The sequence below is a fragment of the Camellia sinensis genome, chromosome 7 (genome assembly GCF_055761805.1).
Source record: "Camellia sinensis isolate YWXY chromosome 7, ASM5576180v1, whole genome shotgun sequence".
Taxonomy (NCBI): Eukaryota; Viridiplantae; Streptophyta; class Magnoliopsida; order Ericales; family Theaceae; genus Camellia; species Camellia sinensis.
The window spans coordinates 188,935,001-188,949,437 of record NC_138967.1 but is presented as its reverse complement, the minus strand read 5'-3'; the positions used below and the strand labels follow the sequence as shown (position 1 = coordinate 188,949,437).

Below are 14,437 nucleotides of genomic sequence, written 5' to 3'. Positions count from 1 at the left end.
ATTTTTTCATATCTTGGGAGCAAATAGAGAAGGTATTATGTAAGTCTTTCAAATTATCTATCAAGCTTCGTCCCTTTCAGTTGAATCGAGCTTTGTTCTTCACCAAAACCAAGGAGATGGCTATGTTCTACGGGGATAAAGGTTTGCAATTTTTTGATAAAGGTATTGCAGTAATATTGGAGAGGTGGTCTGATGAGAAGTATAGAAAATCTAATGTTATTGCCTCGTATGGAGGATGGGTTGCAATTTGTGACTTGCCGTTTAAATTATGGAATATAAGGATTTTTGAACAAATTCATGCGCAATGTGGAGGGCTATTAGCAGTGGACAAAAGAACCAAGACTTTTGAAAATCTTTTTGAGGCAAGATTAAAGGTGAAAGGATCGACTTCTGGGTTTTTACCATCAACTGTGGAGATTGCGACGGATGACGGAGTAATCATAGTGCGTGTGAAGTCGCTTTCGAAAGCCGTTAAACGCAGAGACGGCCATCGGCAATGGAGTTTCCGGCATGGACTTTCATCGGAGCTTGGGGTCGGAGGTAGGGAAGATGATAAGGTTGAGGGGACAGCGGGGACACGTGGCTGCCTGGTTCCCAAGGAAGTTGGGGATCACGAAGAGGATCGTATTTTCGAATCAAAGATTGTCAACGATGAGGGAAGGTCAAGGGGCGATATCAAGGTTTTAAAAAGCAGCCGCAACCGTTACGTAACGCCGTTACGTAACGGTTTTGGCGGTTACCGCTACCCGTTACGGCCGCTTTTGCAGTGTGATTGAGATTCACAGGTGCGTCGGCCGTAGCAGCTGCTGTAGCGGTCGTAACGGTGCCGTAACAGCCGTAACGGCCTGTTACGTACCGTTACGTAACGGTTCCAAACTGTTTCTTTCGAAAAAACACAAAAAAAAAGCTGAAAATGAGAGAAGAGAGATAGAGAGAAGAAGGAAGATAAAGAGAGAAAATAGAGGAGCAAGAGATATAGAGAGAGAGAGAGAGAGAAGAGGGAAGATGAAGAACATATTATTGATTTGTTGAAACTATAAGATGTATACTATTCTATTCAGCTGCTATCACTAAACCATTTTGTTTGTGTGTGTCTATCTATATATTGTTTGAAAATAATAATAATAATAATAAGTGTGGTTATTATCTATTTGGTTTGGTTAAAATATGTATATATATATATGTATTTAGGCTCTTATTTATTCTTTTACTTTTGTCATTATTTATCTTATATATAATAGTTAGTGATTGATTTTTTGTAAAATATAAAGTCATTAATTATTAAAATAAAATGTAAAAAACTCAGTTTATAGTGATTTAAAAATATAAAATATATTGGATCATACTTTAAAATTTATAAAAATTGATCAATATTTATTTTTAACCCAATAAATATGATCATGGAAAAAAAATATGCGTATCGGTAAGTTTTTTTCAAATTGTGCAAAAAATAAAAAAATTCACGGTTCCGGTTACCGCAACCGTTACACTACGGCCTTTACACCCCGCAACCGCAACCGCGTCACCGCCACCGCCACCGTTACGGCAACCGCAACCGCTTTTCAGAACCTTGATTAGGAGTGTTTGGGGAACTCGATTTAGGAGATGGGCTGTCTTGCCCCTTCTACAGGGAGATCCGGGGGAATTTTGATTATGTGGGATGAAAGAGTCGTATCGGAGTGTGAGGTAGTTGCTGCGGTATTTTCATTGTCTATTAAATTCAGGAATAGGGATAATAAGGAATGGTGGCTGACAGGGGTTTATGGTCTTAATAAACCCGGGAGTCGGCAGGAATGGTGGGATGAGTTAGCAGGATTATTAGGGCTTTGTTCCCCTAATTGGTGTGTGGGTGGGGATTTCAATGTGGTTAGGCTCGCTTCGGAAAAACTCAATGGGGTTTCCACCAGTAGGAGTATGAGGGATTTCGATTCTTTTATAAGGGATTGTGAGTTGATTGATCTTCCCTTGAGTAATGCACGATTCACCTGGTCTAACCTTCAGGAAAATCGGGTGTGTTACAGGTTGGATAGGTTTCTTCATACTTTAGGATGGGAGGAGTTATTTCCGGACATAAGGCAAGAGGTTGGGCCAAGAGTTGTGTCAGATCATTGTCCTGTGATTCTTGAGAGTTGTCCTTTTAAATGGGGTCCCACCCCATTCAGGTTCAAGAATATGTAGTTGGAAAATCGATCTTTTAAGGAGTTCTTTAAGGATTGGTGGGAAAATGGTAGAGTCCATGGGTGGGAGGGCTTTAAGTTTATGCGAAAGTTGAGAGGAGTTAAGGATAATTTAAAAGTTTGGAAACGAGAAGTTTTTGGGGATATAGGTGCGATGAAAGCGGGTTTTATTTGAGATATTGAGGAATTAGATGTGAAGGAGGCCGGGAAGGGTTTATCTGGAGTGTTAAGGGATAGGCGGTCAATGCTCAAAGTGAAGCTGGAAGAGAATGTTTTTAGGGAGCAGATTTTTTGGGGTCAGAGAGCTAAGTTGAAATGGGCTAGAGAGGGTGATACCAATTCTAGATTTTATCATAGAGTTGCGTCGGGAAAGAGAAAGAAGAGTTTTATAAAAAACTTGGTAGTGGCTCAGAATGAGGTTGTGTGTAAGGAGGAGCTTATTGTCAATGAGATTTTTAATTTTTATTCAAATTTATATTCTGATGGGGGTGTGGATCGTCCAGGGATTGTTGGCATTAATTGGGCTCCAGTGGAGTTAGTGACGGCTGATTGGCTTGAAAGGCCTTTTGAGGAGGATGAGATAAAACAGGCTATATTTGAGTGTGAGAGAGATAAGGCTCTAGGTCCGGATGGTTTTTCAATGGCTATATTTCAAGATTGTTGGGATATTGTAAAAAGTGATCTCTTTAGAGTGTTTGGTGAGTTCTTTGAGAATGGGAAGGTTAATTTGTGTACCAACGCATCCTTTATCTGTCTAATTCCCATGACGGAGGGGTCGGTCAAGATTGGGGATTTTAGACCCATTAGCTTGGTTACTTCTCTCTATAAGATTTTAGAAAAGGTGCTTTCTAGGAGACTTAGAGTTGTCCTTGGGGAAACTATTTCCTTGGCACAAGGTGCGTTCGTGCAGGGTTGGCAGATATTGGATGTAGTTTTAGTGGCTAATGAGGTTGTGGAGGAGTATAGGGGGCTACGTAAGGAAGGTGTTGTATTCAAGGTAGACTTCGAAAAGGCATATGACCATGTTGATTGAGGCTTTGTGGATTTTGTTTTGGAAAGGAAGGGGTTTGGAGTTAGGTGGAGATTGTGGATTTGGGGGTGCTTGTCGTCATGTAATATGTCGGTCATTGTGAACGGTAAAGCTGGGGATTCTTTTCTGGCATCTAGGGGTCTAAGACAGGGTGATCCTTTATCACCCTTTCTGTTTATTTTGGTTGCTGATGTGTTAGGTAGGATTATTGATTTAGCTAAGGATAAGGGTGTCATTGAGGGGTTTGTGGTGGGCTATGAAGTACGGATACTTCAAAAAGGGTGACGTATCTGTATCAGATACTTATCGGATACCGATACTTTTCGGATACTCGCGGATACGTATCGGATACTTCTTAAAAGTATCGGATACTTCTTAATTAATTTTTTATTAATTTTGAAGTATCGGATACTTAATTTTGAAGTATCGGATACTCGAAGTTACATATTACTTATAATACTTTGTTTAGTTCTTTGATAAGAGGAATATAGTGAGAGTTAAAGTAATAGAATTTGTCAAATTGATGTATCCTTGTTGTCTCTCTCACTTCTCTCTCGCTTTCTCACTCTCTCACGTTTCTTCTCTCTGCTCTCATTCTTTTTTTGATGTTGGCATGTAAGGATGATGTTTAATTTGTATTTGCTTTTGCTTTTAGTTTTGGATGTTTTATGAATGTTTGAGCACTTTTAGGTTAAATAGGAATCCCTCTCTTTATTTATTAATTTACTTTAAGTTTTATTTTCATACATATTACATTATTAAAAGAGTGCTGCTATTAGCACCTGCCAAAATTCTTTGGACCCCCCCATTTTATAATTTTTTTTTATTACAATTATATCCTAAAGTAAAATTACATTAAAAGACATTATGAAATGGAACACCCACCTATCAATAATAACTAATACTCTGTAATATTGGACACCCACCCACACTTCCACCCCCACCTCCAACTCCAACTATACGTATTCCATGTTTGTAAATCCTAAACCTATTACTTTTCATAACCAATTAACATAAACCCTAAATTTATTATTTTTCATAATCATCTTAAATCCTAAATGTGTCATCTTCATCACCATCATCAACGCTATTGAACTTGAAAGTTTTGCTTCAAGTATAACGTATAATTCATCACTTATTTCACTGTGTAAAGCAATGGAGGACGATGACAACATTCTCGGTCGTTTATCTGTCTTGTATTAACATTCTCGGTCATTTTCGGTCATTCTTGTTTCGTTCGAGCTGTTCGGTACTGGTTTGCTGACTGTTACAATTATGTTCGGTAACACAGTAGTGAACATAATCCTTTCGTTCAATACATAAGTTCCGAACATTAATGCAGATAGTCAGTTATGTAATTTTCTTTGTTAAACTAACTTAGAATGGAAAAGAGTGAATTGGAATGGATTTAAGTTATGTATTTTGAATGGATTTAATTCATGTTATTTTAAGTTGTGAATTAGAATGGATTCAAGTTACACAGTGATGAACAAATTTTGTTCGGACATACAGTGCTGACAGGATCATTATTGTTCGACAAAACAGTTCTGAACAAAATACATTTTTTCGGCTACACAGTGGTGAACAAATTGGGTGGGTGTGCTTTTCATTGTGAAAATATGGAAATTAGTTTTCTATTCTGAAAATATTATGGAAATATTATGGAGATTAGTTTTCCATATATATACATTGTTTTCTATTCCTACAATTCGCATCAATCTTCACTTTCTCATCTGAATTTTCCAATCAATGACAAATTCCAAAGAGACCCACGTCGTCGAAATCCTAATCGACGAAGAACACCAACCTCACAAATAAATGCATTGTGTTTTTAGGAACCACTTTTTAGATGTGGTTAATATTGGAGAGAGAAGAGAGAAAAAACTAGGGTTTTGAAGGGGTTTTGAGAGAGAGAAAGAGAAAAGAGAGAGAAGAGAGAGAAAAATCTTCACTTTTTCATATGAACAAAAGTGGTTTTGAGAGAGTGAGAGAAAAGAGAGAGAAGAGACATCACTGATGAGGAGAGAGAGAGAGAGAGAAGAGAGGGAATTGGAATGGATTCAGGTGGGTGTGCATTTCATTGTGAATATGGGTAGATTTGGTAATAAGTGGGGTGTCCAAAAAAATATTATTAAAATTTAAAGTTTAGGGTTGGGGTCCAAAGAAATGGGGGGTCCAAAGAATTTTGGTAAGTGCTAATAGCAGCACTCTATTAAAATTATAATTTTTTTTTTTTTTACGAATGTATCCCCGCTGTACCCGTATCATACTTTTTCAAGTTTTGACATATCGCCATATCCACATCCCCATATTACCATATCCGTATCCGTGCTTCCTAGGCTATCATTGATGACTTAAAAAAGTATATTCGCTGAAATTTTTATTTAAGAATGGTTTTTTGGCTTTAGCTAAGGTCTTGTGATATTCGCTGATGAAGGGAAACAACTTGAACCTATTGACCTTGAAGACTCTTAGTTTTATAAGAATCTTTCTTCTTTATCAAGTTGTCTTTTGCTTTAGGTTTTATTTTCATGCATACTGCATTACTAAAAATTGTTAAAATAATATTTTTTACGAACGTATCCCCGCCATACCCGTATCCTAGTTTTTCAAATTTTGTCGTATCGTCGTATCCGTATCGTGTCGTATATGTATCCCGTATCTGTATCCGTGCTTCCTAGGTGGTGGGCAGGGATAGGATTGGAGTTACTCATTTACAATTTGCAGATGATACTATATTCTTCTCATCAAAGGAGGAAAATAAAGTGGGGTGTTTACTACAGATTTTGAGAATTTTTGAAATTGTGTCGGGCCTTAAGGTCAATCTTAACAAGAGCAGTGTTGTGGGTATTAATTTGGATGATAGTTATGTGCATAGGGTAGCGGATATGTTGGGATGTTCTATTGAGTCCTTTCCTATCAAATACTTAGGGCTTTCATTAGGAGGAGATCCTAGATTGGCGTTCTTTTGGGAACCTGTTCTTGTCAAAATTGGGAAAAGATTGAAGGGTTGGAAGTGAGCTTTGTTGGCTAAGGGGGGAAGATATATTTTGGTACAATCTGTATTAGGATCTGTTCTTATCTATTTCCTATCTATTTTCAAAATCCCGATTAGCATTGCAAGGAAAATTAAGAAATTGATGAGAGACTTTCTTTGGGAAGGGTGTGAAGAGGGCAAAGGGGTTCATTTGGTTAGGTGGGATACGGTTTCTCTTCCTAAGGACAAGGGTGGATTAGCTATTGGAAACATCATTGCTAGGAATATTGCTCTTTTGGGCAAGTGGTTGTGGAGATTTTCGATTGAAAGTGATTCGCTATGGTGTTCAGTTATTAAAAGCAAGTATTGAGTTCAACCCAATGGTAGAGATTCTAATGTGGTTAATAGAGGCAATTGCCGTTCACTGTGGAAATCCATTTCTCGTTTGTATCCTCTTGTGTCTAACTACTTTTCGTTGAGAGTGGGGAATGGGGTGAACATTCGCTTTTGGGAGGATGTTTGGTTAGGATCTTTTCCCTTTCTTTACCGGTTGGTTCGTTCTTCAAATGTTTCGATAGCGTCGGTGGCTTGCTCTTCTATGGCACCCATCTCTTGGAATTTTGATTTCATTAGAAACTTGAATGATAGGGAGGTGAGGGAGTTGGCATCTTTGTTGGTAGTGCTTGAGGGGGTCTCTCTTTCTTCATCTTGTGATCTTAGGGTGTGGAATCTGGGTTCTTCAGGTGTCTTTTCATGTAAATCCTTTTTTGATAAGCTCATTGATAATCCCTCTATTTTCTTGTTTCCTTATCATAAGAAAGTTTGGAAAGTGGATGTCCCTCATAAAGTGAAGTTTTTTATGTGGTTTTTGGCTCAAAAGGGTGTAACAACTAATGATGTTTTCCAAAGGAGAAGGCCTAATCACTCTCTTTGTCCTCAATGGTGTGTGATGTGCAAGAGGAACTTGGAGGAAGTGGATCATCTATTTCTTCATTGCCCGGTGGCTCGTGTATTATGGCAGCGGCTGTTTGGTTTATGTGATCAGCAGTGGGTTGCTCCGCGGGACTGTATTCAAATGATTCTTATTCGATTTATAGGGTTTGGGAGAACCAAGAGAGCCAAAACAATGTGGACATGCATTGTTTTTGCTATCTTTTGGGCCATATGGTTGGAGAGAAATGCTAGAATCTTTGATGGCAAGGAAGCAAGTGTAGAGGCTTTGTGGGATAGGGTGAATTATTTGACGTCTTTTTGGGCATTTGTATCCCCTCCTTTTGAAGGAGTTCCCTTGTTCTTGATCTCTAGGGATTGGGTTGCTGTTTGCCTTCCCTAGGGCTATGATTTTTTTGTTTTTGTTTCGCTCTTTTTCTTTTTCTCTTTGTATGAGGACTCCTTGTCCTCTTTCTCATTTTATTTTTAATAAAATTTTGTTGTTGCTAAAAAAATATATATATATATATCATTTCTTATTTTTTGGTGATACCACTTACCTATGCACATTCTTACCTTTCTTCACAGAAAGCCAAACAGTTAGCCCTTCTGTCAAGTAATGGTTATTATATTGGAAGACTATACAAGAGGCGTTTTGAACTTATGATGCATATAAAATGGTTTTGAAGATCTTCAGAGCTTACTGCTTATATTTTTTCCCCCACAAGCCTATGTTAAGGGTTCTATTCTACTCGCAGGAAACTCTTGTTCACTCCAGCAATTGCTTAGCGGTTAAAGCAATGAAAGATGGACAAAAACATCTTAGTTTTGTCAAATCTTGTATAGCGTATAGTGAAGTTACAATCCCTTCTGTTCCATCTCGTGTTAGGCAGTTTATTCTTTATCTTGAAACTGCAGAGGTAATATGTTCTTTCTTTTATGTAATTCATTAATACAACAAACATAAAAGCACATCTGTGCTGATTGTCTTGTTCCTACATGTCAGATTGCTCTATTGGGTGGCTTAGTTTCTCATTCAGATGGACTTCTAGATTCAGCAATTATCTGTCTGCAAACTTTGGATCTGATGGATGGTTAGTTCCTCACTTCTTGTCATTAGACACTAACAGATCAATAATTGCATCAAAATTATTTAATTGGATTTTGAATTAGATGAAGATTTCAGATTGGAATATAGTAAATATGAACAATATTCATTTAGGTTTTTACTAGATGGCCATGTTTACATGATTTTGAAAATGAATGACTTTGATTTAGGTTTTCATAATTTTATTTTGCAAATTAAATCTTAATTATGGTATCTTTATGATTAAAGAAAAGGTGAACTCTGCAACATTTACCCTGGAAAGTTTAAATTATAATTTCTTGATATGTAGTGTTTTAATGTTTGCAATTGTATGAACTAATTTCAGACAATTCTTGTTGGTATAGAAATAAAAAAAATCCCCTCAGCTGATTACAATCTTGAGACAATCTTGTAGAATGGCTTTACAGGCAATGAAGGTTCAAAAGTTTCTTTATAGTTTTCTGTCCTTTTGTTTTGGGGTTCAAAAATTTTCTCATTTGAGCAAACTTGTAGAATTTTATTTTTTTTATTTTTTATTTTTATTTTTTAGAAGGGATAAATTTTAATGATTTTTCTGTGGTATAAAAAACTGTAAAAATTTATGTATTATTGATTGATGCTTTGATATTTATTACAATGATTCATGATTCCTATATATAGAAGAGGGTGAGTGTGTAGTAGGTAAGGAGTAGGTGAAGTGGAGGTGGTAGTGGTGTAGTGGGTTAGGTTTAGTGGAGTAGGTGAGGTGGTAGTGGTGTAGTGGGTTAGGTTTAGTGGAGTAGGTTTAAGTGGGTTAGGTTTAGTGGAGTAGGTGAGGTGGTAGTGGTGTAGTGGGTTAGGTTTAGTGGAGTAGGTTTAAGTGGGTGAAGTAGGTGGAGAGTAGGTGGATTTTAACAGCCCCCGCAAACTCAAGGGGGATAGGAACTAACCAACTTGAGTTTGGAGAGAGTAACAAAACAAGAAAATACATAAAAATAAAAGAGGATAAGAGACACTGTATGGTCGTGTCAGACCATTGGTGAAGACACTGGATGGTGGTGTCATAACGTTGTAGAGGACACTGTATGGGGGTGTCATAACCATGTAGAGGACACTGTAGAGTGGTGTCATAACGGTGTAGAGGACACTGGATGGCGGTGTCAGACCGATGTAGAAGACAGTTTATGGGGTCATGTCGGACCGTTGTAGCAGACACTGTTGTGACAGTTGTTGTGACAGTTTACGGAGTCTTGCTGGACCCTTGTAGAAACTAACCGCAATCAATGTCGAGACAGTTTACAGAGTCTTGTCGGACCCTTGAAGGAGCTAACCGGAATCAATGTCGGGACAGTTTACAGAGTCTTGTCGGACCCTTAAAGGAGCTAACCGGAATCAATGTCGGGACAGTTTACAGAGTCTTGTCGGACCCTTGTAGAAACTAACCGGAATCTATGTCGGGACAGTTTACAGAGTCTTGTCGGACCCATAAAGGAGCTAACCGAAATTAATGTCGGGACAGTTTATAGGGTCATGTCGGACCGTTGTAGAAGTTGCACCCTCAAAAGGTGTGCCCAATTTTGTCAAAAGGTGTGCCATCAAAAGGCGTGCCCAATTCATCAAAAGGTGTGCCGGACATGATGGCGAGGCACGTGGGCGCCTTGGCTTGCGCGCCCGTTTTGTCGTCTGGTGGCAAGAGGCACGCGATACGCGTGGCTGCCTCGCTATTTAACCAAGGTTGATGCTGAGGCTGAGGCAGACAAAAAAACTTCTGAAAATCCTCTGAAAACAACTCTTCCTTTGCTGAGAAAGAAACTCTGTAATACTCTGTAACCAACCCGTCTCTGAAACACTCAGCAACATGGCCTCTTCTTCCCGTCCAGCTACCCAGAACATGGCCTCCTCTTCCCGTGGTCTGCTCACGCTCTTTCCAGAACTGAACGAGTCCACAAGAGAAATAACTGGTGCGGTTGCCAGTGAACCTCAACCAAACACCTCTGGTTTTGCTCCGTTGAACTTTCCGATGCGGTCGGTGGAGCAAAAAATGGCGGTGCAGTCGGATGTGGAGGCCAATCAGTATACCCTGAAGGCATGTGTGGAAAGCATGACGGCGGTCACAAATTTGTCGAACCGGCTGCAGAGTAGGACAAATGAGGTGCAGCATGTAAACTCCCAGCTGGCTCTGCTCCAACGCATGTATAAGGATGCGCGAGCAGAGATAAGCGTGCTAAGGGCCGAAAACAAGGAGCTGAAGCGGAAGGCCACCGTGATGTTCCGATTTGGAGGGCCGCCATATGCGGCAGTGGAGGAGTATGGGGGAGTGATCATGCCCAGTGGAGTGGGAAACACGGAGGCAACACCGGCAAGGACTGCCCAGGACGGAGGCAAAAAGAAGAGACCTGCAGTAGAGTAGAGGAGAAAAAGTCCGCCTGTGGATGAGGTTTTTTTTTTTTTTTTTTTATGTAAAATGGTGATCGGAGTTGATCCTGATATGAATAAAATGAGTGTATTGGGCAAGTTCGTCGTCTGCCAAGTGTTTTTTTTTTTTTTTTTTTTTTTTTTTTTTTTTTTTTTTTTAATAATAATAATAATAAGAATAATAATAATAAGAGGGGACAAGCCCACATGGGTGGAACCAGCAGAGGGGTGTGATGGTATGATTGATTATGTTAATATATATATATATATATATAATAAAAGAAAAGAAAAGATGGGTATAACGAAAGTGGGTGGATTAAAAAACAGACCAGAGAGAGAGGGAGTGGGTTGGAAAACTATATGGTGGTTGGGAGCAAAACCGTGGGCTTGAGTGTGGAAAAATAAGAGAGAGAAATATTAAAAAAAAATTGTGGTGGGATACCATGTGCTTCAGAGTTATCTTCTTTTTGCTGACTTGAACTTGTTTTTTCGCCATGAGAATTGCCTTCACTATTGCTCTCCAAATTCATCTGATTAGCATGCCCAGATGCCTTCTGAGAATCCTCAGACAGTGCTGCCAAGGATGCATGGGCACAGGCTGCAGCAACTCTAGGTCCGATGGCAGAGGCTAAAAAGGCAACCAGAGCCATAACTGGATTAGCAGAATTTGCAAAAGGACTACTCTCAGTATCAGGGTCAGGTCCTGCTGAATCTCCATTTGAATTTGGAAGTGATCTTCTAGAATCACCTTTGTTTGACAAATTCGAGGAGAGGGACACAATTGGAACTTCAATATTTTCCAGTTGGCCATCCTGCATTGGAAGACGGACAAAATGAAGGATGCATTGCGCTTTTGACTTGGTACCAACATACTCCGCTATTTCATTCCAATTATCATTGTAGATTTCCACTGCTTCAAGCAGCAGTAAGGTTTCCTGATCTGTCCAACTTTCCCCATCCAGGTCACCATAATCTTTTGTAGAATCAACCCTTATAAAGTCCATGCTTGAGTGACCAATAACATATCTTCCATCATGGAAGCAATCCAAGCATAGTAGTATATCAACCTCCTTCTGTGATTGATAATAGACAATGGGCAGGGGACGAATCAGTTTGTTGAGGAAGGAGAGAGAGAATTAGAAATTTTGGGTTTGTCCGGCGGACGGCCAAGGCGAGGCTGCCGTCCGCCGGTGAAGCGAAATCACTAAATTCTCAACCTTGCTCTGATACCATGTAAAAATTTATGTATTATTGATTGATGCTTTGATATTTATTACAATGATTCATGATTCCTATATATAGAAGAGGGTGAGTGTGTAGTAGGTAAGGAGTAGGTGAAGTGGAGGTGGTAGTGGTGTAGTGGGTTAGGTTTAGTGGAGTAGGTGAGGTGGTAGTGGTGTAGTGGGTTAGGTTTAGTGGAGTAGGTTTAAGTGGGTTAGGTTTAGTGGAGTAGGTGAGGTGGTAGTGGTGTAGTGGGTTAGGTTTAGTGGAGTAGGTTTAAGTGGGTGAAGTAGGTGGAGAGTAGGTGGATTTTAACAAAAACTACTATAGGATAACACCCAAGCCTTTTAAAAAGCACCTGTGCGTCATGCTGATATATTCTTCATTAACTTCCAACTCAAAGTCTGTTCCCCATTGTAGTTTGAGACTGTGGAACAAGGAAATATATTTTCCTTTGCTTGTCTACTTACCTACCTCCCTTCTTTTCTCTCTAATTAATGAACCAACTGCGCCAGAGAAACTTTCAAATGATTTCCCTTCTCATTTCTTTGTGTATATCCTACCAAATGTGTATGAGTGTTCCATATTAAAGTGAAGATGAATTAACTCGTCTCTTTGTAGGTTCGCGATTACCAAATGAGGTTGATGGGATCCTCTCCTTGATACGAAAGTTGTGCAGCCTCCTGGTTTTGGTTCCAGGTCATTGAATTTTTTTTTTAAAATGTTTCAATTTCCTTGCAAACTGTGTCACAAATGCTATCTATGTTCCAAGTTATTCTGTGCATTCGTTCTAGTAATGTATATGCATTTACAATAATATATATTTGACTTCTTGTGAACAACATATACCTGATTAAAAGAAGAGGTAGTGCTGTTTTGTTTATGGTTAATGCACATGAACTTGCTAACGATGCTTGGATTATGAAACAATCACTTTTTGAGGTGATTGTAGGATAAGGGGACTGCCAACTTTAATGCTGGTTGGGATGGTAAGGAAAGGCATGGTAGCTTGTTCCTTAACTGTTGATATGGCTCTAAACTGTGGAAAGCAAATCCGGATTCATGTAACACATTTCAAATAATTGGGTCTATATTTTGGCTGGTTTAAGTGAGGTTGATATGTGGCATGGACAATGGAACTGCAGTGTGTTTGATGTCTCTCTGTATGGGGCAAACTGTTCGTCAGATGCTGGCATTTCAAGTGGTTTTAGTTCATTCAAGGTTTTTATCTTCGACATACAATCTGAAGTTTCAGCATTGTTTGTCAGTTTGCCTCCTTTGCTATCAGCTGTCAATTCTAAATTTAACCCACGTGACAAGGGTAGTAACTGCCAAGATGGATCTATCTATTTTTATAATGTTCGGCAATGCAAATATAAGTTGGAGGAGGTATCCAATGAACTCAATCTTGCTCAATCTACTAATCACCATAGGTTAATGGTGCCATTATTTTAAAATTAAAGTGATTTAGATCCTATTGTAATGAAAGTTGCAACCATGAATTGCTTTATATATCAGAACACGCTTTCTGATTCTGTCCTCTTATACGCTATCTGATGTCGTATTCCCTATTGAAGGTAATCCTGAACGAGGAGTCACTTATATTCCAAGGTGCATGTTGACACTTATTAATTCCCAATCGTGGTAAGCTTTTGCTCCTTCAATTCTAATCTTCGTGCCACATTTATTCATACTAGTTTGATGTTCTAATACAATGGTGCAGGATGACGTCAAGAATGAGGACAATGGTGTTATGTGCAATTGTCTCTTTGGCAGCAACCCTATCTCAATTTAAGCTCCCATACCATGCAAACCATGTAGAGGTACTTGTATAATGTTAGCTCGCCTTTGATGTCGTGGTTTTGCACTTTCAGTCATGAGATTGATATGTTGACCACGTTACTTGTCAAAAGAGAATTATTACCTGACATTGTTAGAAGCTAGATGTAGTATGTCAATGTTCTGTTATATTCTCATTGCTTTTGATATGTTTCTTTTTCTTATACAATCAGATGCTGGGCAATGATCATTTGTTCTTTGGTGATCCAACATATTTGCAAGAGTTTCTGTCATTGTCTGCTCTTATTCTTCAGAACCTTGTCGATTTTATTATGCAGGAGCCTTCCCGGGTAAGTTGGGATTCTCTGACTTATTACTGTTGCATTGATTGACTGATTTAACAACTGTGCTGACTATTAAATATTGGGACAAAGGTTGCTCGTGGAAGCATGGCGCTTGAAGCTTGCAACTGTATAGCATCATCTTTCAATGTAAGTGACCCATCTTTCTTTCTTTCTTCTCTCTCTCTCTCTCTCTCTCTCTTGTTATAAGTGACCCATCTATTAGTAGCCTGCTGTTATGCATATAAAGTTTTTATAATACTTCAATCTGAAAAAGGTTTCTTGGGTCATTGAATGAGAATTAAGAGGTTGATGGCAAAGCTATCTCCCTTGCATGGTTGGCACATGACACAGATGTGTACATGGTTTAGCCATCATATCATTTATCATAATAATCTAATTAATTGAACACTCATGGATAGTGCATTAAGAACGAAGGGGCTCTAGCCTAGTTGACTAGCCCTTTGGCCACCAAGTCCCTCTTAAGGGGGAGGTCTTGGG

General features: G+C 39.0%; 2 protein-coding genes across 4 annotated transcripts in view; one reads left to right on the top strand and one right to left on the bottom strand.

Annotated features, from left to right (window-relative positions):
* LOC114271961 (uncharacterized) overlaps nt 1-14,437 on the top strand; it is a 51,122-nt gene that overhangs the window by 29,306 nt on the left and 7,379 nt on the right. For all 3 annotated transcript variants that reach the window (XM_028213638.2, XM_028213639.2, XM_028213637.2), the window contains 7 exons: nt 7,873-8,034; nt 8,121-8,208; nt 12,438-12,515; nt 13,394-13,460; nt 13,540-13,639; nt 13,829-13,945; nt 14,030-14,086. In XM_028213638.2, the coding sequence (XP_028069439.2) occupies nt 7,873-8,034; nt 8,121-8,208; nt 12,438-12,515; nt 13,394-13,460; nt 13,540-13,639; nt 13,829-13,945; nt 14,030-14,086 (669 nt within the window). The remainder of the gene's footprint in view (nt 1-7,872; nt 8,035-8,120; nt 8,209-12,437; nt 12,516-13,393; nt 13,461-13,539; nt 13,640-13,828; nt 13,946-14,029; nt 14,087-14,437) is intronic.
* On the bottom strand, nt 10,825-11,736 carry LOC145795533 (SWI/SNF complex subunit SWI3C-like). The gene is made up of 2 exons (XM_082880213.1): nt 11,344-11,736; nt 10,825-11,298 (listed from the first exon to the last, which is right to left on the bottom strand). Exons 1-2 carry the CDS (start codon nt 11,597-11,599, stop codon nt 10,952-10,954), a joined length of 603 nt encoding a protein of 200 aa, XP_082736339.1. The 5' UTR covers nt 11,600-11,736; the 3' UTR covers nt 10,825-10,951.

Bases quoted from the DNA above. Each gene is read 5' to 3' on its own strand.
- LOC145795533 (XM_082880213.1), bottom strand. From the start codon at position 11,599: ATGGACTTTATAAGGGTTGATTCTACAAAAGATTATGGTGACCTGGAT. The intron at 11,299-11,343 runs GTGATTCTAGAA...GAGATTCAGCAG, and splicing joins CTCGAATTTGTCAAACAAAG to GACCTGACCCTGATACTGAG.